The 21,969-nt window shown below is 34.2% G+C and overlaps 1 protein-coding gene across 1 annotated transcript; it reads left to right on the forward strand.

Annotated features, from left to right (window-relative positions):
* The first annotated feature begins 4,410 nt into the window (after positions 1 to 4,410).
* Positions 4,411 to 15,108, forward strand: SAR1 (SUPPRESSOR OF AUXIN RESISTANCE1). The gene is made up of 27 exons (XM_079059340.1): positions 4,411 to 4,709; positions 5,537 to 5,669; positions 5,775 to 6,039; positions 6,308 to 6,368; positions 6,547 to 6,701; positions 6,954 to 7,039; positions 7,256 to 7,360; positions 7,446 to 7,543; positions 7,673 to 7,793; positions 8,128 to 8,310; positions 8,407 to 8,599; positions 8,960 to 9,528; positions 9,650 to 9,812; positions 9,894 to 10,171; positions 10,266 to 10,453; positions 11,091 to 11,167; positions 11,256 to 11,602; positions 11,693 to 11,761; positions 11,854 to 12,172; positions 12,262 to 12,390; positions 13,171 to 13,279; positions 13,388 to 13,438; positions 13,787 to 13,919; positions 14,021 to 14,128; positions 14,390 to 14,527; positions 14,629 to 14,802; positions 14,886 to 15,108. Exons 1-27 carry the CDS (start codon positions 4,516 to 4,518, stop codon positions 14,928 to 14,930), a joined length of 4,491 nt encoding a protein of 1,496 aa, XP_078915466.1. The 5' UTR covers positions 4,411 to 4,515; the 3' UTR covers positions 14,931 to 15,108.
* Positions 15,109 to 21,969: the final 6,861 nt, after the last annotated feature.

Consider the following 21,969-nt stretch of genomic DNA (forward strand, 5'->3'; position numbering starts at 1 on the left):
TGTTGTAAAATAGAACATACGAACATATGAAATTACTTACCCGATGTAAAAAAGACTAAAATTTCCAAGCACTTTGATACGATATTTTCATTATAGTTACCTCTTGTTGAATTTTTTCACATACAAATACCTTATCGGAACATGTTTTGTCCACGAATGATGCATACATTAGCTGATCGACACTTATTTACTCCCTGATGAAGAAATCGATGTTCGTGATGAAATTATCTTGACATCGATGATTTATATATGCCTCATAATCCTGAATTGTAGCAGTCATGTCCATAAATGAAACTATCGTAGAAGGAGTTTGAGACAAACGCTAGAAGAACTGCCCTAAGGGCCATAATTGAAACCTATTGATAACGTGTTGTATAGGTTGAAAAACCGCTTGACCCAACATGAAAATAACTACCCTAATAACTGTATGTAAATAGGGAGTTTAAGTGGCCAAAATTGAATTGATGTCGATGAAATGACTTATATTATTCGAACGTTCTGACTCACCGTTGTCAATAATATATAATGGTATTTTGTGAACAAATCAAATAATGTATATAAAAATCTACTAAATATGTAATGACTTATTCACTTGAAATTCGAAAGATTTTTTCCACCTTTTATTATTAGTAATTATTGTATGAGAAAATAATTACAGAGATTAATATATGATGATCAACTAAGGGGTCGTTTGATAGTTGCTGACTGGGTTAGAGCTGACTGAGTTAGAAGCTGACTAGGTTAGAAATGCTGACTGAGTCCATATCTGACTGAGTTTATGCTGTTTGATTATTTATCTGAATGGTTGTGCTGAATGAAAAAAATGACCATATTACCCTTGTGTTGTTTCTTGTGCTGGATAAGAAAAATTATAAAAACACAAATTATCATATAAAATCCAAATTAAACATGCATCAATTAAAATCCAAATACAAAGTGTAATACAAAATCCAAATACAGATTGTCATACATAATAAAAAAAGTACATCATTTAACGTCAACCATTTGAAAATAATTGATTAGTAATCTGGTCACGCAAAGCAGTCATATAGTCAACGGTTTCTGAACCCTATTCTATGCCTTCTATGTTTTGGCCCTCACTTCCTCCACCACCCACATTAGGAGTAACCATAGTGTTTTGTTCAAAGTTCGTAAATAATTCATCTTTAATATCGTATTTCCTTATAAAATTATGGACCGCAACACAAGCAATGACTATGTCTCTTTGCACTGGAAAAGGATAAGGAGCCATTTGTTTTAAAATTGGAAATCTCGCCTTCAATACACCATAAGCACGTTCAATGATATTTCTAAGTTGTGCATGAGCATGATTGAACCTTTCTTTCTTTGGTAAAGTTCTGTTTCTTCGAAAATCAGCTAACCAATACCTAGTATTGCGGTATGGAGCCATAAATCCACGGGTGTTGGTGTATGCAGCATCACAAAGGTAATATTTATCTGTAGATGATTGACAAATTTATCATATAAATAATATAGATAATAAAACGTATAGTAAAGTTACAAACCTGGTGGAGGGAATGGAAATCCGGAAGTCGGGTTAAATGCAACTTTTTTCAAAACTTTAGAATCATGTGCTATGCCCTCCCATCCAGCCCATACAAAGGTGAATATCATATCAAAATTACAAATTCCAATTACATTTTGATAACATTCACCTTTTCCTCTTCCCCTATAACGAGTTTGTTGATAAACAGGCACAATTGCATGTACAAGTGTTCCATCTAGTGCACCTATTGCTCCGGGAAATATGTGCATTAGCCGTCTATGTCCTTCTGAGGTATTTCTTGTTGGATTAGACGAGGTTGGTACTATAATTTCTCGTGCAAAACACATCATTGCACGTAAGACCTCATGAAAACATTGGTGAATTGTTTGTGTGGAGTGATGAAATCTTTCTTTAACGGCTCGAAAACGTTCATTATGTCCTATAACATGTAAAAACATAGCCATCTTCTCTTCAACGCTTATCATCCTACTACATTGCAACCAATTTCTTTGTGTAAAGTGATTGCATAATAGTACAAATGCATATTGTGAAAGACGTATCATATCGTAACATTGTATAGGACATCCGTGTATCAAATCTTGCGTATACACATACCCCTTTGCTACTTGTTCGCTAGCTCTTATTCTTTTAACTATTCTTTGCCTTTGTCGGACCAACATCAACCAATACCACGAGAATATAAGGAAATATAAAAATTCACCTTCTTTATCCATGTGTCCTGTTAGATATCAAATACAAATTACATTTAAATCAATAACATAACACTCAATAACATAACAATCCATAACATAACAAACTGTAACATGTAAATACTAAAAGCATAACATTCCATAACATATAAATTCATATAACATAACTGCACCTAAGAAAACAATCCATAACATAACTAAACCATAGCATACTAATGTCAAACAATGAACCATAACATACTAATGTCAAACAATGAACCATAACATACTAATGTCAAACAATGAACCATAACATACTAAAGTCAACCAACTAATCCAAACTTTCTTCCCGCATTTGTTACCCACGACTCATAAGTTGACAAGTTAAGCCGCAACCAAATTTTCCTATTACCAGCACTTTCAGCAAATAACATAAGAGCAGTGGTGTATTTCGGATCATATTCTCCCCACTTCAAGCTTGTCAACTTCGCCATACAAGCATCCATCTCCTTGTCAAGATTATTTGCTTCTGTGAATGCTTGTGCAGCCTTGATAATTTCTTTTCCAACTTCTTTCAACTCATCATCAAGTGTGGTTTCTTTAGGACCATTTCGTTTGCCCCCCTTGTTTTTTGTCCGCCCAGATGATTCCTCACTAGTAGGTTGAGGTACTGTTGAGCTTGGGGTATCTGCATGAGGTGCTGGCTCTTCCATCTCTGTATCCTCAAAATCATGTGTACTGAAGGTTTCATTGGGATGAGGTAGTGTCGAAGATGGCCCCCAACTGTGAACACCGGTCGAGGTCGCCCCTTCAAATAGTTGGGTACAAAGTTCAGGGCAAGGGAGGGGTGCATTTCTCAGCTTATCTACATACTTGTTCGACTGTTTGAAAATTTAATAAATATTATTAAAGTATTAAAAAAAATAATCTAATTTAAAAAATATGCATATATGTACCTTCGGTTCCGCTTCCCATTCTTCATTAGTCATGTTAAAAGAATTCGTTACAGGATCATAAATATTTCCTGTTTTGTTTTTAAGTTTTAACCACACTGCATACTTTGCTTTTAAATACTCGTATCGGTTTTTCATTTGTTTTTTATCGACAACAAAATTATGATCTGTTTTCAATTTCTCCGCGACCACAGCCCATGAGCTTGCTTTTAGGCCACTACCCTCCCGGCCATTGCTTGTTAATTCTTGTATACATGCTTCCAAAAAAGTTTTGTCCACCAATTCCGACTTCCAACTAACCCTAATTCTTTTATCTGTCATGTGTATTGTAAAAAGGAAAAAAAAAATAGCTAATCATCCACATAACACACATTTACAAATAAATCAAGTTCATTTCAGCAACCCCTTAAACTAATTGAATCCAACATGTACAACATATTCAACATAAGTTCATTTCAACATAAGTTCTTTCAATAAACAGAATTTTTATATGTGCTGCTATTTACAGGGGCAATTTGGTCATGTGCTGCTATTTATATGGACAATTTGGTCAGATTACCGCAGAACCACAAACATGCTAAAAACATACAAATTCAACAAACAAATTAAATGGCCATAAAATCGATTTAAGCAGAGGAGGAATGATTGGTCGACTGGCTGTAAAAATTGATTTGAGCAAAGGAGGGTTGATCTAACCCCTTAAACTAATTGAATCCAAGAACAATGAAAGCAGTAATTTCAAAGTTTGATTTCAGAATGAAATCACTAATTTGACAAGAGACATGAAGGGTTTTGTGATTTCAGAAAAAGAAAAGCAAAAAAAAAAATAATAACTCAGAAATCTTACCTGCTCGTCGCCGGTGCAGAGGAATCGCCGGCCTGTGTGCGTCGTCGCCGGAGAAGACGGGGCAGGAGATGAAATCGCGATGGAGGAGGCGATCAGCAGGTGTTGGCGATGGAGGGGAGCACCTTTTGTCTAGGGTACTGGCGAGTGGTGAAGGAGGCGAGCGAGGGCAAAGGGCAAAAACGCGTAGCTTTATTTTACAGTCAGAAGTTTTTTTTTGCTTACCGGGTAAGTTGATTGGGCTGACCGAATCACCTATATTATGTATTTATCAAACATCCGACTGCTGGCCGAGTCGGCAGTCAGCACTGACCGGACCCGATAAGTTTAAATCAAACAGCCCCTAAGCCTGATTAAAAAAGTATCGTTACAAACTTACAATGGATTGGAAATTATCATATTTATCATTTAAAATTTCTACCCCGGATCTCCCTCCATACCCTCCCTAAACCCTTCCCTCGCTCTACTACAGTTACTAGACTAGGTTTTCAGCACAAACCCTCCGTGGCTCCACCACGATCGATGGCAGGTCGATCGTCTTTTGCCGGCATGGAGGTTCCGATAATCGGCAGCGATTCTATCAAATGGTTCAACATCGCTGTCCCTTCAACCTCTACTTCTATGCCGCCTCCACCATCGCCTGAGCCCTTTGCTCCTCTTACTGTCGACGTATCATCATGCTGCAGTATTGGAGACCCTCCTACCTATTTCATTTGGTAAACCTAAAGCATTCTTACTGTGTTGCTGCTAAACATATACTTTCATTCGCTTTGTTTTTCTTAATAGTGTACGGCTAAACCCTTGCCCCCTTGCCCCTTGCATACTCTGTGTTCAGTAAAGAGATAAACATGTCGATTTGACTTCATAGCAGCTTTATGTATGCTGCCAATTCTAAAATTGGACCATGAAAAGTCAACATAATCAGTCATATAAAGATTCATACAACTTCGTTTTTGATTTAACGCTCCTAGTTGCCATGTAACCAGATACTATCTTAAAAGTTCATGTATAATGATCAATAATGTTAATGCTGGTAATGTTTAGCAATCTGTTCATTGCAATTGTTGATGTTACATATGCAAGTGGATGGAGTATAAGAGGAGAATGTTGCTCCTGATGAGTTTGATTGTACCTCACAGGCTCACATACACCATATCACTGAGCCCTTTTTGCTCTAGTCAGTTCCTTCTCTTGCTATGAAGCACAAGTTTCAACATAACCAAATTGTCATTGTAAACATTTAGCAACTATTGAGATTTTAAGTATGGGGGTACCTACTAGCAACACATACCTGCTAATAAAAGCTCCAATTTTGTTAGCATCTAGAAGTGCCTATGGTTAAAATAAGATTATAATTGCAGTAGATCGTGACACATGGGTGGGACATCCATCATGAATCTATCATCAAGTTGTAATATATTATAAAGGGTACTCAATATAAAACTTTGAATTAAAACATAATCTTATAAAAATCATCAAAGTTAGTATACCAAGATAAACAGTATGCACATGCGTCTCATGCTGATGACTTGTGATATAACAGGAGAATAGACCAGAGTTATCCAAATGTCCTGGAGATAGTCGAATTCCACAGTTTTGAAGAATTTCCAAGGGTTGGATTGCGGCTTGAATTCGCTAATGCTCTATGCCCATTTGCTTATATATGCAAAAAAGAGGTTTTTTCTTTTTCTTTTCTATGTTTTGCAGCCCCTTTTAATTTCATTTCAAAGTTATGTTTTACGTGCAAATATATCATACTGATGTGATATCTTCTTTTGTAGGTCCCTACTTCACTTGAGAACCCGTACATGCTTTATGCATTGACTATTGCTGGAGTTGCATACCTTATTAGACTGACTGATATAACTAACTATGCATCATGCACTGCTTTCCCACCAAGTGATGTTGTTGAGTTTTCTATTCAAAATTATGGTGATTATGGAGCAATTACAGCCATATCAGCAACCATGGGGTGTCTTGTAATAGGTGGAAGGACCGGATTGGTTGGTTGTTTCAGACTTGGCTTTCTTGATCCTAGTGATCCAGGTTATAGGCTACCTTTTTCTCACATTCTCAGTGTACATACTACATATTTACATAAATTTGCTTTCAGATGTGTTTTTATTAATATGGAGGTTTAGAATCAGGTAGTGGAGTAGCATATTTACATATTTACATAAGTCTGAAAGGATGTGCTATTGTGTGTGGTCTTGTCACATGCTACTATCTGTCATGTTGTTTATTAACTGTCATGGATTCCTATGACATGTGGAAAATCAACATAGTTTCTAACGATACTTCAATTAAATCTTAGGTTTTTTGCATGAACTAAGAGATGATTCCAGTTTTGGTCGATTGTGGAGTTTAATGTCGAGGTAATTTTTAACTTCTATTGTAAAATATGATTTGGGACTGTTTTATGCAATTATTTATCATTTTAGAATATAGTAAAATATAAAGTATATACTATTGGTGTTTTTTTATTACTTATGGATTGTAATAGAGAAATATTCCATACAACTTGATTAACCTGTTTTCTTAATTATCATACAGGAGGACCATAGCTCCTGTGAAGGATCTGGTATGTTTACATATTCAAGGGAAAAGGTTTCTCCTTGTGCTACATTTAGATGGAGTTTTACAAGTGTGGGACCTTAAGAGCTTTAGCAGACTTCTGAGTTATACCATGAATGTTTCGTCATTGGAAGGCAAGTCCTGTTATCCTTTTTTTTTTTTTGCAATATCAATCTTTGTTAATGGAATTTCTTAATCCATGAGCTTTTTATCTGAAAAAAGGACCTTCTAAATGCAACATTATAGTTATTTTGAACCCTTTTCTGCTTTCCAGCAAGGGCAATAATGGAAACATGCTTTGATGTTAATCTATTCTTGTATCTGAAGTAATGAAGAATATTGTGGTTATGTCAATTTGTCATTAATTTCTTTTTGTATGATTTTAGGAGCTACATTCATGAGGTTATGGGCAGGAGAAAATAACCATGATACAAGTATAGTACCTCTTGCAGTTCTGCATAAGCCTAAGCCGGTATTTCCAATTCTTTTAAACTAATAACTCTTTTCTATAATGATTTCATCCTAGATCTTGTTTTATCATATTAGTGATTTTATTGCTACTTAATTCATCCTTATTATAAAAATAGTTAGGTCCAGATTCAAAGTGACTTCTATAATATGTAAGTTAATTGCTTTGAGCTCTCTTTAAGGACACTTATAAATACATTTTTCCCTCTTAAACTTATAGGAGGTTGATATGGAGATGATATCTGTATACAATTTGCATCTTAGTCTAGGTGGGAAGACTAATTATTTTATTGAGCCTTCAACAATGAACATCTCCATGGAAGGGGTGAGTCAGATTATCATATCTTCCTTCCTCAAAATTAAATTTTTTGATATAAAATGTCTAACTATTATCATTGGGATTTTGTCAGGGTCCACTCATTGATGTCAAACTTTCTTCAAATAAAATTTGGATACTCAAAGAACAGGGACTGGTTTTGCACAACTTGTTAAGTCCACGTGAGAGTGGGTAAGGCTTCTATTTGTTTACTTTCTACTGTTTTTATTAGTGATTTTATTGACTTGTGTCACACTTTTGGTTTGAATTTCTATTTTTAGTTGATTATAATATTTGATTATTTTTTGCAAATGTTGTTAGGGAATTCGAGCAACGCTTTTGCTTACAAGAAACAGTTGTTGCTGAACAACTATTTCAAAGTTCTAACCATGCTGCATATGATCTTCTTTGGCTTGCTCATTCACTATATTCATCCACAAAGGTGCTGTGAAGTGTGAAGTTTTTGCCATTTAATTTTTTTTACCAATAATAGCAATGTATTTACATTTTTTACTGATAATAGCAATATATAACCAGAAGCTTGTACAATGCTTACAAGTTTTATGTTACATATTGCTATTATCAGGAAACAGATGCAAGTATGTTTCTATTATGAGTAAAAAATGTATTTATTATTGTTAAAAAACACATTACATTGCCTATATTGGTAAAAAGAGTAAAGTGTGTTGCTATTTCCTGTAATTTGTCTCCATCTTCTTTGCATGTGGTGAAATTATGATAACTAGAAGTTAATTGTATGTTTCAACATTTTGCAGGACCAAATTGCCCCTCGTGTGTCTTCAGTCTTCATGCGTATGCTATTTCTTCCAGGCATTTTTCATAATTCTGTTATCCGAGAAACACTACAAGATCACAACAGACACTTTACTGATTCTGAGTTTCACTCTTTAACTGCTGATGGACTAAAAAAGGAGATTATTTCTCTAATAGAGCATGAGGTTTGAAGTTGTAACTACAATTTTTAAACTATAATTATGTTGTTATTGTTATTCTTTTTGTGAAGGTAGCTTTGTTAACCATGTTAATTGTGATAGGGTGTTTCCAGGAATCCACTATCACTTATAAACTGCTGGAGAAGCTTCTGTGAACACTATTTTTACAATTGGGATAAGAAGAATGCAGCATGTGGATTACTTTTTGATTCATCAAGTGGTGCGATTGGTTTAATAAGAAAATCATCAGTTTCTCTATTGCGTTGTTTGGAGGATATAGAGCTTCTTGCCCTTGGTATGTTTACATATAAAGCTTTTTTTTAGAGATTTACATATTGAGTTCTTTTTATACATTGATTACCCAAAAAAAAATTCCAAGAGTTCAAATAGTTTCTACTTAGGGCATGCTCTACTGAAACCAAAGAATGGAAGAATTGCAAAACCTAGCCATTAAAATGTGAAAACATTTTTGTACATTTTGGCTTTTTAGCTTTTTTAGGAATCAAAATGTAGTTGTGATTTCAGTTATAGCCAAAATAACACACTATTTTTAGCTTTTTTTGTTTGTTCTGTATGGATAAATTGCTTTATGCATAAACATTGAACACAATGTTTAATTCTACATAACATTCTCAACATTTTCTTTGCTATATAGGATCTTTTGATGAACTTGGTGAATCTGCAAGCTCTAGGATCAACTTATCAAATGATCTTGAACAGGAATTACTTTGTGAAGTTTTGGCATGCACAAATAACCTTAGCCAACAGCTAGGAAAAGGCACCCCTGCTTTATTTTATGAATCTTTCTTCAGTGAACAATCTATGTCCCCTGAAGACATTGTTACACGTTTCTTGAAGGTTCTAGAAACCGGATACACTTCTTCAATAGCAGCTGTTCATGTCTCAGAGTTAGGTGTTGATACTGCTTGGAAAAAGGAAATTGATGACCACAAAGCATTAAGGAAGTTCTCTGTGCATATGTTCTTATCTCTTCATGGTCTCTACAAAAAAGCTTCAACATGGGACAAAGTTGTAGATGTTGTATTGAAATACTTGAACTATTTAGTCCCTCAAAAGAATGAACAGAAATTGGGTTCTGAAGCTGTTTTTGATATTAGTACTTGCATAACAGTTCAAGCAACTTCACAAGTTGCTCAAGTGATGTTTGAATCTGCAGTGGGGATACTATTGCTGCTGAGCTACATGGTGAAGTTGGGTGGCCAGGTCAGCACTTGATGTTTTATTCTAGAAAAAGCAATGTTTATGCATACATACATACATACATACATACAAGAAAAAAGTCAAAAGAAAGCTAGAACCTTATTCTTTAAATTTACATATGCAGATAAATATGTCACCTGATGATGTTTCCAGGGTGCAACTCGAATTATTTCCATTGATCCAAGAAATTATTACTGAGTGGCATATAATACATTTCTTCTCAACCACACCTTCTGAATCACCTGCCATAGAAGATTTTAGTTCTCAACTCTCCTTATTACAAATTGGTAACCATATTTTATAAACTCTTCACCTAATCATATTTTTAGTCTATATTTTTAACTTTCACATTTCCTGTGCTCCATCAGATAACAGCATTGATCGAAGATCATGGAATGACAAGCTTGGAAAATGTGACTTTACATTGGCTTTTATTCTGTTGCTTGATCATCAAAGTTTTTTCAAAGATCAAAACCGTGTTGATTCAAAACACCTTCCAAATCCCAACTCTTTCATTGCTCCAGTAAGAAACTTCATAAGCCGGATAGTTTGGGGAAGGAGTGATGACGTGTCATCTTCTTTTTCTACTCACTCAACTATGCTTGCTTTGATCTTGCTTAAACATGGGCAGTTTGATGCTGTTGAGGTTTGTTTCTTTGCATCATTACAAACAGTTTTTTATAATATCAAGAAACATAGTAAAAGTTTATATATTTATTTATTTTTTTTTGTTTTTGAAGCATCTTCTTACTATGGTGAACCAAAATATACTCAAGGAGAAAACATCTAGTGGTATTCAGGGTGTAAACAATGAATGGTGCACTCTTCTTCACCTTCTTGGCTGTTGTCTTCTTTCACAAGCACATCGTCAAGCACCACGGGGTTCTACTGAAAAGAAAGTTAATGAAGCTATTTCTTGCTTTTTTAGGTATGTATTATGTGACATATCATCTATTAATGTATCATTTATCATTCAGCATCTTTTAGTTTGATGGGTACAGATACAGAGGGGTAAAATGGTCATTTACTCACATTTAAACAGTTCATTCATTTAGTAAAAAAAGGACAAATATATAGGGATGTCTCTTTTGTACCTAACACATACAAAAAGGTAGAATGTTCATTTACTTGCATTCAGACATTTCATTTTGTCCAAAAAAGGGACAAATGTATTAGGGGTGTTACATTTTGACGTAATACATTCAAAAGGGTAAAATAGTCATTTACTCACATTTAGACAGTTCATTTAGTCCAAGAAAGGGACATATATATACTTTTTGACTTAATGCATACAGAAGGGTAAAACAGTCAATACTCACATTCAAAGAGTTCATTAAGCTCAAAAAAGGACAATACATATGGGTGTTTCTTTTTGACTTCATATGTACAGAAGGGTAGAGGGTCATTTACTCACAATAGACAAATATATAGTGGTGTTTTCTTTTTGACTTAATGCACTTATTCTAGACTGACATCATGCATCCATATAGCAATTCATCCATACATCACTTAATGGTAAAAAAACACTGTGCTTTTAAAAGCTGATATGGTTATTGTGTTTCTAGAGCTGCATCTTTGCAAGGGGCATCAAAGTCATTACAGAATTTGTCATATGAATCCGGAATGCCTCACCTTGGCATCTGTAAGTATATCTAAAATTCTGGATGCTTAAAAGTGGAATATTTTGTTGATATGATACCCCATGGTTCTTATAACGCACTTGTCTGCAGCTGATCACGTCTCCCCTGCAGCATGGAAACTTCATTACTATCAATGGGCAATGCAGATATTTGAGCAATACAACATGAGTGCAGGAGCATGCCAATTTGCCCTTGCTGCACTTGAACAAGTTGATGAAGTTTTGGGCCTTAAAGACACTTATTCAGGGGCAGATTTTCTCAACGAATCTCCAAATATTGCTAAAGGAAGACTTTGGGCAAATGTATTCAAGTTTACACTTGATTTGAGCAATTACCATGATGCATATTGTGCCATTATTTCAAATCCAGATGAAGAAAGCAAATACATCTGCTTGAGGCGTTTTATCATTGTTCTTTATGAGCGTGGTGCAACTAAGGTTACTTTCTCTAACTATGTTATAGTTATATTTTCAGTAGTTTGTTTTAAGTCATATAAGATTACAATTTTGTCATATCTTTTGTTATAGATTCTTTGTGATGGCCAATTACCATTAATTGGTTTAGCTGAGAAAGTAGAGCAGGAGCTTGCGTGGAAGGTGTGTAAAAAAACTAATTTTATATAATTATTTTTTTATTGTAATAAATCTTTTTTGGACATTTAATAATTATAAATGTGTTTGTTCTGCAGGCAGAGCGTTCAGATGTTTTGGTGAAACCAAACCCTTATAAATTACTATATGCCTTTGAAATGCATCAGCATAATTGGCGTAAGGCTGCAACTTATATGTATCTTCATTCACTTCAACTGAAAAATGAAGCAACTTTAAAAGATTGCCAGCTCAGATCATTGACTTTGCAAGAAAGGCTGAATTGTCTTTCTGCTACTATAAATGCACTTCATCTTGTTCATCCATCGTGTGCATGGATCACTCCTTCACTTCAAGGGAAGTCTAATCATAAAGACTTATATCCAAGTAAAAAGGCGAGAACTACAGTTCAGGATCAGGGTAATTTTTTTTAAAAAAAAAACTTACTTTTACTATTTGGGAAAGTATCTGATTTATCATTTATGTATGTAATTTGTTTGTTTTTGCAGAAGCTAATGATCATGTCCCTGTTCAGAAACTGGATTCCTGTATGGATATTGAGAAACTTGAAAATGAGTTTGTGCTGACGTCAGCGGAGTATTTGCTTTCATTGGCAAATATTAAATGGACATTTACTGGTACTAAATTTGAATGGCTTCTTAGACTGTTTTTTATTACTTGTTTGTGCCATGTCATCGCCAAGTCAGCAAACATTCTAAAATGTTAATGTATCTTCACTGTAACAAAACCTCTGTGCGTGCAGCTTATTTATGTGTGTTACCATTTTTAAGTTATATAGTTTTTATTATCTTCATACAAATCAATGTATTTGAAAATAAAACAAAGAGAAAATTGCAAAAATGGTCCCTGTGCTTTCTGATTTTTTCATGTTTACTCCAAGATTGTAACTTTTTTCAAGTTTGGTCTTTATTTCAAGATTTCATATTGATTTTTGGTCTTATTTCAAGGTTCCATGGGACCAAAACTCGATATGAAACCTTGAAATAAGAACTGAAGTTGAAAACGGTTATAATTTTGGATTGAAAGCGGTAAAAATCAGAAAGCTAGGGACCATTTTGTATTATACTCTAAATTAAACTAAGTAAATAATATATATGGATTTTTTTTTATTATTATTATAAAAAGAATATAAATTTTTTAATTTACATCATTTTTATTATTTTGCAGATTTGAATTTATAATTTATCATGTTATTTAAATTTATTTAAGTAATTAACAAATTAAAATGAATACATGTATGAAAAAACTCCTTTATTGGGATTGCTCTTAAGTCTCACTCACCATAATATGCAAGCAATGGTTGTATAGTCTTGAAGAATAGTGTTGTAATCTAATATTGTGTTATTGTTTAGTAAATGCCATGAGAATTAATATAGTATTTTTTGCTACTTTTTCAGGGATTGAGAAACCTCCACCAAACTTGGTTGAGTTGTTGGTTCAGTCAAATCTATATGATATGGTTTTTACAGTAATTCTTAAATTCTTTAAGGGTTCAGAATTAAAGAGGTATGCTGGATTTTCACTTTCTATAAAGAATTCACTCTTTCCATGTGCTTCCTTTGTTACCTTTTTACCTTTTTACTGCTGATGAAAGAACAATAAATTCTTGCTCAGGGAACTGGAAAGAGTTTTTATTGCCATGTCCCTCAAATGCTGTCCCACCAGGTTTCACTCTTCCTCTTCGTTTGTTATTTTAAGTATTTTGGACTAAATGCAAGAAATAGCAACCTACTTTTATTTATTTGTGTAATATGGCATCTTGCTTTTTTTTTTTTTTCTTATTCAGGCATTGTACTTTGGAAAACTTTTCCTTTTCTTATTAGAACATTATATTTTAAAGAATCTATCCTTTTATAATTGTGAAATTTGTTTACTGACATTGCTATAATTGGGTAGATATTATAGAGTGCAATGTTGTAGCATGAAGAAATAAAACCCTTGTCTTTTTTTCATGTAATTATCTATCTTTAGATGGAAGTGAAGTAGGATTATAATTATTGATATTTATTCCAGGGATAATTTTAAAAAGCAGAGTCTGCTTCTAACATCAGCAAACAATGAGGCTGTTCATGATTCTCATGACATGGTTTCCGCAACACAATATTCAAAGGGAAATGACCAGTGGGATGCACTTGAGCAATACATAGTTAGTATCTCCTTTTACTCCTATTTATCCCAACTTTTGTATCCTGTTTATTATTGCTTTGATATCGATAATAATTGATTTAATTTATCCTATGAATGCAGGAAAAATATAAAAAATATCATCCAAGATTGCCAGTTATTGTTGCAGAAACCCTTCTATGTGCTGATCGACTGATTGAACTTCCTCTTTGGCTTGTCCAGATGTTCAAGGTATTTTAGTAATTTTCCACTTCTTTATGGTCTGTTTGGGCCTACCTTACAAGTATTTTTGAATTTACATTCTATTAACTGAGAGTTTCCTGCCACTTAGAAATGATTATAAATTTATAATTAAGAAATCATTTAGATTTTAGAATGCCTATCTGTCTAGTGAACTATACAAGCATTATGTATTAAAATGAAATGCTCATATTAAAATCCATGTTTTAAAGAAATGAAGTTAGTGATGTTTGTTTTATTTGCAAATGATAGGGAACACTGAAGGGAAGTTGGGGCATGTCTGGGGCAGAATCAAGCCCTGCATCATTGTTCCAACTTTATGTTGATTATGGGAGATATCCAGAGGCTACCAATCTCCTGCTTCATTATATTGAATCCCTTGCATCACTGGTATGTAATGTCTTTAGTTTTTATTATAGTTTTAATCAGCTTTTACTAGGTGTTGTTTTTAAAATTCAATAATTTTAATTATTTCTTATATTTGTCTGCAGAGACCAGCTGATGTTGTTGGTAGGAAGAAGACATCTGCAGTCTGGTTTCCATACACAACAATTGAACGGTTGTGGTGTAAGCTTGGGGACTTAATCAGTTCAGACCATATGGTTGATCAATGCGAAAAGCTAAGAAGCCTCTTACAAACAGCTCTACTCAAGCACTTTCATCAGGTAAAGTATAACTTTTTTACATATATAAAATTGTGGAATAGCTAGGTGAAAGTTACAATCTTTGTTGATGTTTTATCCAACAGCTAAAAGTGGATTCAGACGATGTGATGGCCTCTGCAACCTCTTAATTGATAATCATCTTAAATGTAAAAGTTCATTGTCGTTGTAACATTACATATGACATATCCAAACAAACATATCATCCTTGATTTACAAGTTAATAGTTTCGAGGGCATGACAAATGGTTTTACATGTTTTAATATCTTATCTTTTCCTTCTTTCTATTCAATTCCATTTTTTCCCTAATGTGACGAATTTTAAATATTATTCCGCTGTAGGCTGTCTTGTAAATCAACCAATCAACACATATTTCAAGGTAGAAAATAAACATTGAATAAATAGACAATCGAACAAAACTTGAAAAACCCTTCCGTATGGGTATAAACAGAGCAAACTAGCTGTTTGGATAAGCAGACTTTCTATCAAAATTGATCCAACATTGTAAATGATCAAAGCCTAACTTGAGAAAACGTTAAAAAAACCATTTTGTCCAAATGGGTTTTAGGGTTTAAGAAATTGTTCCTATTTTGTGAAACAATATACTGGTATATTAGCAGTTTGCTTTGGTAAATATACAACCACATTGACTCAACGTGTTGTTAGAGCATATTAGCATAACTTGAAGAAAAAAAAAGATGAGAAGGCTTTTTCACTAAACGATTTTTATGGTTTTGCATAATGTTACTATTTTGTGGTACCAAATTTGCTGTACGGTACAAAACTAGTAGTTTGGTTAAGTAAATACACTACCATATTCACCCGAGATGTTAAATAATTAAAACATAATGTTAAATTTGACTTGAGAATTGAAGACCCAAAATATGCGGTGGATCATTTTGATATGGGATGAATCGGGAATGCGAAAATGAAACTTGTCCATATAAATCATATGTTATTAGATACATATAATCACATGTGAGCATCTAATTACATATGATTTATGTAGACAAAATTTATTTTTGCGTTCTTAATTTAATAGTTGTGCTCATCTACTTAATCATATATGATTATATATATCCAATCACATATGATTTATATGGAAAAGATTCGTTTTCCCATTTTCCATTCAATAAATTTTCTCATATGTTTAATCATATTTGATTATATTTATTTAATCATATATCATTATTATGGTTACATATTTGTTTTCGCGTTTTTGATTCAATAGTTGTTCTCGTGTATATAATCACATGTGATTATACATAGTTAATCACATATGATTAGTATGGACAAGATTCGTTTATGTCCATAAAAATCATATGTGATTAACTATACAAGAACTTTTATTGAATCGGGAAAACGAAAATGAATATTGTCCATATAAATCATATGTGATTAGATACATATAATCACATATGATTATATGTATATAAGCATATATGGTTTAAGTAAAAAAAAAAAAAAAATTCATTTTCGCGTTTTCGATTCAGTAGTTGGTCTCGTGTTTTTATTCACATATGATTACATGTAATTAATCACATATGATTACGTGGAAAACATTTGTTTTCGTGTTCTTAATACAATAATTGTTCTTATGTATATAATATGTATCGAATCACATGTGATTTATATAGACAAGATTCTTTTTCATATAAACTATTTGTGATTAGATACATCACATATGATTACATGTATTTAATCACATATGATTAACAAATAACAACTACTGGAATCGACAATGCGAAAATAAATCTTGTCCACATAAATCATATGTGATTGGATACATGTAATTAAATTTATTTAATCAGATATGATTTGTGTGGACACTATTTATTTTTGCGGTGTTGATTCAATAGTTGATCACATATGATTTATGTGGACAAGATTTATTTTTACGTCCTTGATTCAATAGTTGTTCTTGTGTACATTTCTCACATGTGATTATGTATATCTAGTCAAATATGATTAATACAGACAAGATTTATTTTTTTTCCATATAAATTATATGTTATTAGATACATATAATCATATGAGATTAAAAGTATTTACTCACATTTGATTATATGTATCTAATCACATACGCTTTATATGGATAAGATTTATTTTCACGTTCCCGATTCAATAATTCTTTTTGTCTACTTTAATCATATGTGATTGGATATATATAATCTCATGTGATTATATGTATCTAATAACATATAATTTGTATGAAAAAAATGAATCTTGTCTATATTAGTCATATTTGATTAGATATACATAATCACATGTGATAAATATACACGAGAATAAATATCGAATCAAAGACATGGAAATAAATATTTTCCACATAAATCATATGTGATTATATATATATATATATATATATATATATATATATATATATATATATATATATATATAAAATTACATATGATTAAATACACGAGACCAGTTATTGAATCGAAACCGCAAAAATAAATAGTGTCCACACAAATCATATCTGATTAAATAAATTTAATTACATGTATCCAATAACATATGATTTATATGAACAATATTCATTTTCGCATTGTCGATTCATTATGTATCTAATAACATATGATTTATATGGATAAGATTCATTTTCACTTTCCCGATTCAATAATAGTTCTTGTGTAGTTAATCATATATGATTTATATGGACAAAAACGAATCTTGTCCATATAAATCATATGTGATTAACCTCGTATAATCACATGTGATTATGTACACTAGAACAACTATTGAATCAAAAACACGAAAACAAATATGTGTCCATAATATATATATATATATATATATATATATATATATATATATGTATATGTATATATATGTATATATATAATCACATATGATTAAATATATGAGAAAAATAATTGAATGGAAAATACGAAAACGAATCTTTTCCATATAAATCATATGTGACTGGATACATATAATCATATATGATTAAGTAGAAGAGCACACCTATTTAAATAAGAATGAAAAAATGATTTTTTTCCACATAAATCATATATAATTAGATGCTCATATGTGATTATATGTATCCAATAACATATGATTTATGTAGAGAAGTTTTATTTTCGCGTTCTCGATTCAATAGTTGTTGTTGTTTTTAATCACATGTGATTTTATGTATCTAATCACATGTGATTAAAAACAACAACTATATATATATATATATATATATATATATATATATATATATATATATATATATATATATATATAGTTGTTGTTTTTAATCACATGTGATTAGATACATAAAATCACATGTGATTAAAAACAACAACAACTATTGAATCGAGAACGCGAAAATAAAACTTCTCTACATAAATCATAGAGCTAGGTTCAAGTATTCTAACTAATTATCGTACATATATCGTATGCTATGAGAATGATAAAGAAAATATGTTGTTTGATAATATAAATACGTTCAATCTTACATAACTAGTGTCATTATCACACAATTTCACTAATTAAATCGTTTATAAGGTTATTATACACTTATTATTATTATTCTCATTTCTATCAGAATGTTGTCAGAATGTTTTATATGAGTCGTATTCTGTAAGAATGAAAATGAGTGAAAAACGATGCGTGAGAACAAAAATAAATAATAATTAGCGAGAATGCATGAAAATGTCGATATTTTGTAAGGTTGAACGTATTCACATTGCTAAACAACTTATTCTCTTAATAATTCTCATAGCATACGATATATGTACAATAATTAGTGTGAATAGAATAACCTAAGCCTATATATATATATATATATATACATGATTTATGTAAACAATATACATTTTTGCTTTGTCTATTCAATATTTGTTCTCGTGTATTTGATGACCTGTGATTTATGTACACAAGATTTCTTTTTGTGTACTCTAGATTTAAAAGTTGTTCTTTGTCCACATTAATCATATGTGATTAAATACATATTATCACATGTGACTTAATACATGAAAAAAAATTAATGAATTAAAAACATGAAAACGAATATTGTCTATATAAATCATATGTGATTCGATACATATAATCAAATGTGGTTATATGTATTTAATCATAAGTGATTTATATGATTAAATACATATAATTACATGTGATTTATGTGATTATATGGATTTAATCACATTTGGTGGTGGTGGTGGTGGTTGTAGTTAGTGGGTGGTGTGTGGTAGTAGCGATGGATGGTGGGTGGTGTGTGGTAGTAGCGATGGATGGTGGGTGGTGGTAGTAGTGGTTGTTGGTGGGGGTTAAGGGTGAAGGGTGGGGGTGGTGGGTGATGTGGGTCATGGGTGATAGGTGGTTCGTGATGGTTAAGCGTGGTGGATATGACATGTGGGGGTTGTAGGTAGGTGGGTGGTGGTTGGTGGTGGTGGTAGTAGTGACGAACGGGGTGGTAGGTAGTTTTGGTGGTGGGTTAATAGTTATGGCCGAGGTAGTGATAGGTGGTGGGTGGTGGGTAGTAGGTAACGGTAGAGACTGGTGGGTGGTGGATGGTGACTGGTGGTTGTAACACCCAGAATCAGAAAGACAAAGAAAGGAAAGAAAAGCCCTAAGTCAAAGGAGTCAACTCGTCGAGTTCAAGGAAGAACTCGACGAGTCGGAGCGGGCTCCGTGTGGAAGAGTAAGTGACCGACTCGACGAGTCGGCGAGTGGACTCGACGAGTCTGGTCTGGGTTGGGAAAACCTAATTTCGGGACTTGGTACCCTATTTAAGCATCTTATTCTCTTCCCTAGGGCTCATGTGTGGCCCCTATAGCCCAGAACTCGAAACCCTAGCCACCCAACTCCATTGTTGAGCTAGTTTCTTGCCTTGAGAGTGAATTGAAGCTTGGAGAAAGAAGAAGGACCTTGGTGGTGCAAGAAGGAAATATAGATCCAGAGTTGGGGTAGCATTTCAGACCATTTAGAGGTAAAAAGCTTATACCTTGACTGTTAATCATCTAGATCCCCTTTCTAGCTTAGATTTTGTCTTTTGGGCCATTTCCAAGGCCAATCCGAACATTGAGCCTTTGAGGACGAGAAAGGACTTGAGATTTTAGCATTTTTGAGCCTTAGGGGCTCTGAAGGAGTAGCTTTACCCAGCCATGGCTTCATTTCACAACCTTGAACTTCATATTAGCTTGGATTTGGTGTTCTAGCCTCATAACACCCTGCATGCACGTAAAGTTAGCAACTTTACGTGCAATGCTAGCATTAGGAGTCCAGATCTATGAGTTGGAAGGGTTGGGATAGACTGAAATCGACAAAATAGAGATGTCACAAGGAGGACTCGGCGAGTCAGTTCATGGACTCGGCGAGTCGGGTTGCAAACCCAAATCCTTATGGTTATAAGTCAGATCAGTGAGTGGGGTTAGTGAGGATTCAGTCAGTCAGGACCCACAATGGTCATGAAGATTATAGCACTCGACGAGTTTAATGAGGAACTCGGCGAGTCCAAGACAATCTTCTTAGATGAACTCGACGAGTTGTTCATACAACTCGGCGAGTCAAAGCCTAGACTTTCATGCGATGATGATGAACTCGACGAGTTCAAGGATGAACTCGGCGAGTCGGTTGAAGATGGCCCCAAAGTGTTAGTTGAAGGAGAACCGTCGAGTTATTGCCAGACTCGATGAGTGGAGTCGGGGTTGTTTTGGAGATAGAAAGGCATGGACTCGGCGAGTTGGTAGAACAACTCGGCGAGTCGGGTCAACTGGAAAGTTGACTTTGACCAGGACCTTGACCAGAGTTGACTTAGTTGATCTTTGGAGGACAGTTTAGGCTAAGTATTATTATTGGTATTGGTAGCTCAGGGAGCTAGAGGAGCAACGTTTCAGAGAGTTGTCAGATAGCAGCCAGAGGGTTATCGGCAGAGTTCAGCATTGCAGGTGAGTTTCCTTCCAGTAGGAACGGGTCTACGGCCACAATGCCTGCCCGTTTAGTTAGCAGTAGTTCCGGACTACAGTCTGATGCAGTAGTTCAGTATGCTTGGTGTCTTTGTGATACATGCATGGTATGTGTTATGTGTTCCAGACTATGGTCCGATGCAGTATGCAGTATATGTGTTCATATTATATGCTATGATTATGTTATGCTATGTTCAGTCAGTTCCGGACTTCGGTCCGATGCAGTTCCGGACTTCGGTCCGATGGAGTGGGCAAGGTCCTAGTCAGTTCCGGACTTCGGTCCGATGCAGTTCCGGACTTCGGTCCGATGCAGTGGGCAAGGCCCTAGTTAGTTCCGGACTTTGGTCCGATGCAGTTCCGGACTTCGGTCCGATGCAGTGGGCAAGACCCTAGTTAGTTCCGAACTTCGGTCTGATGCAGTGGGCAAGTCCCAGCATGTGCTTTATATGTTATTGTATGGTATGTGGTAGTTTGGGGGAGCTCACTAAGCTTCGTGCTTACAGTTTAAGTTTTGGTTTCAGGTACTTCAGCTAGCAAAGGGAAGGGCTCGGGATGATGGCATGACACACACCACAGTTTAGCCTGGGAGATTGACTCTTATATTTTGATATGATCTTGACACTAGTTCCGATTTGATAATTTATTATGACATTTGAGATACACGATTTCATGGTTTTTATCTTTTGATATTTGATATTATGGTTTAGTAATGTTTTCAAACAAAAATTTTTGGGTTGTATTTTCGGGATGTTTCAGTGGTGATGGTGTGGTGCTGGGAGTGTGGGTAGGTAGTAGGTGGTGGTGTTGGTTTGTGGTGCGTGGTAGGTAGTGGTGGAGAGTGTTGGGTGATGAATGGTGGTGGGTGGTAGGTAGTACATGTTGATGGTGCGGTAGTGGGATGGGTAGCGGGGGTATTGGTGGTAGGTGGTGGTTGATGGTGGTGGTAGATGGCGGTAGGTGGTGGGTAGTGGAGGTGGTGGGGGCATCGGTGGGTAGTGGGTGGTAATGGTGCAAGTGGTGGGTGGTGGTGGATGATTATGGGTGGTGAGTGGTGGTGGGGGTGGTGGGGACAGGGCTGGCCCTGAGGATTCAAATGCCCAGGACGAGTCGAATAAAAAAGGCCCTTAGTCCTTAACGTGTAACAAATTAAATTATATAAACTAATATTTTTTTAAAATGGCGATAAACTTTATAGAAATAAACATATCAAAACCATAGTACTTAATGAATAATTACATATCGTAACAGTTAACCGAAGATCCGTGAAGTTCTC

The sequence above is a fragment of the Lactuca virosa genome, chromosome 7, assembly GCF_052849685.1.
Source record: "Lactuca virosa cultivar CGN04683 chromosome 7, Lactuca_virosa_CGN04683_v6, whole genome shotgun sequence".
NCBI classification, from domain to species: Eukaryota; Viridiplantae; Streptophyta; class Magnoliopsida; order Asterales; family Asteraceae; genus Lactuca; species Lactuca virosa.

Bases quoted from the DNA above. Each gene is read 5' to 3' on its own strand.
- SAR1 (XM_079059340.1), top strand. From the start codon at position 4,516: ATGGCAGGTCGATCGTCTTTTGCCGGCATGGAGGTTCCGATAATCGGC. The intron at 5,670-5,774 runs GTTTTTTCTTTT...CTTCTTTTGTAG, and splicing joins CTTATATATGCAAAAAAGAG to GTCCCTACTTCACTTGAGAA. The intron at 7,544-7,672 runs GTAAGGCTTCTA...AAATGTTGTTAG, and splicing joins TTAAGTCCACGTGAGAGTGG to GGAATTCGAGCAACGCTTTT.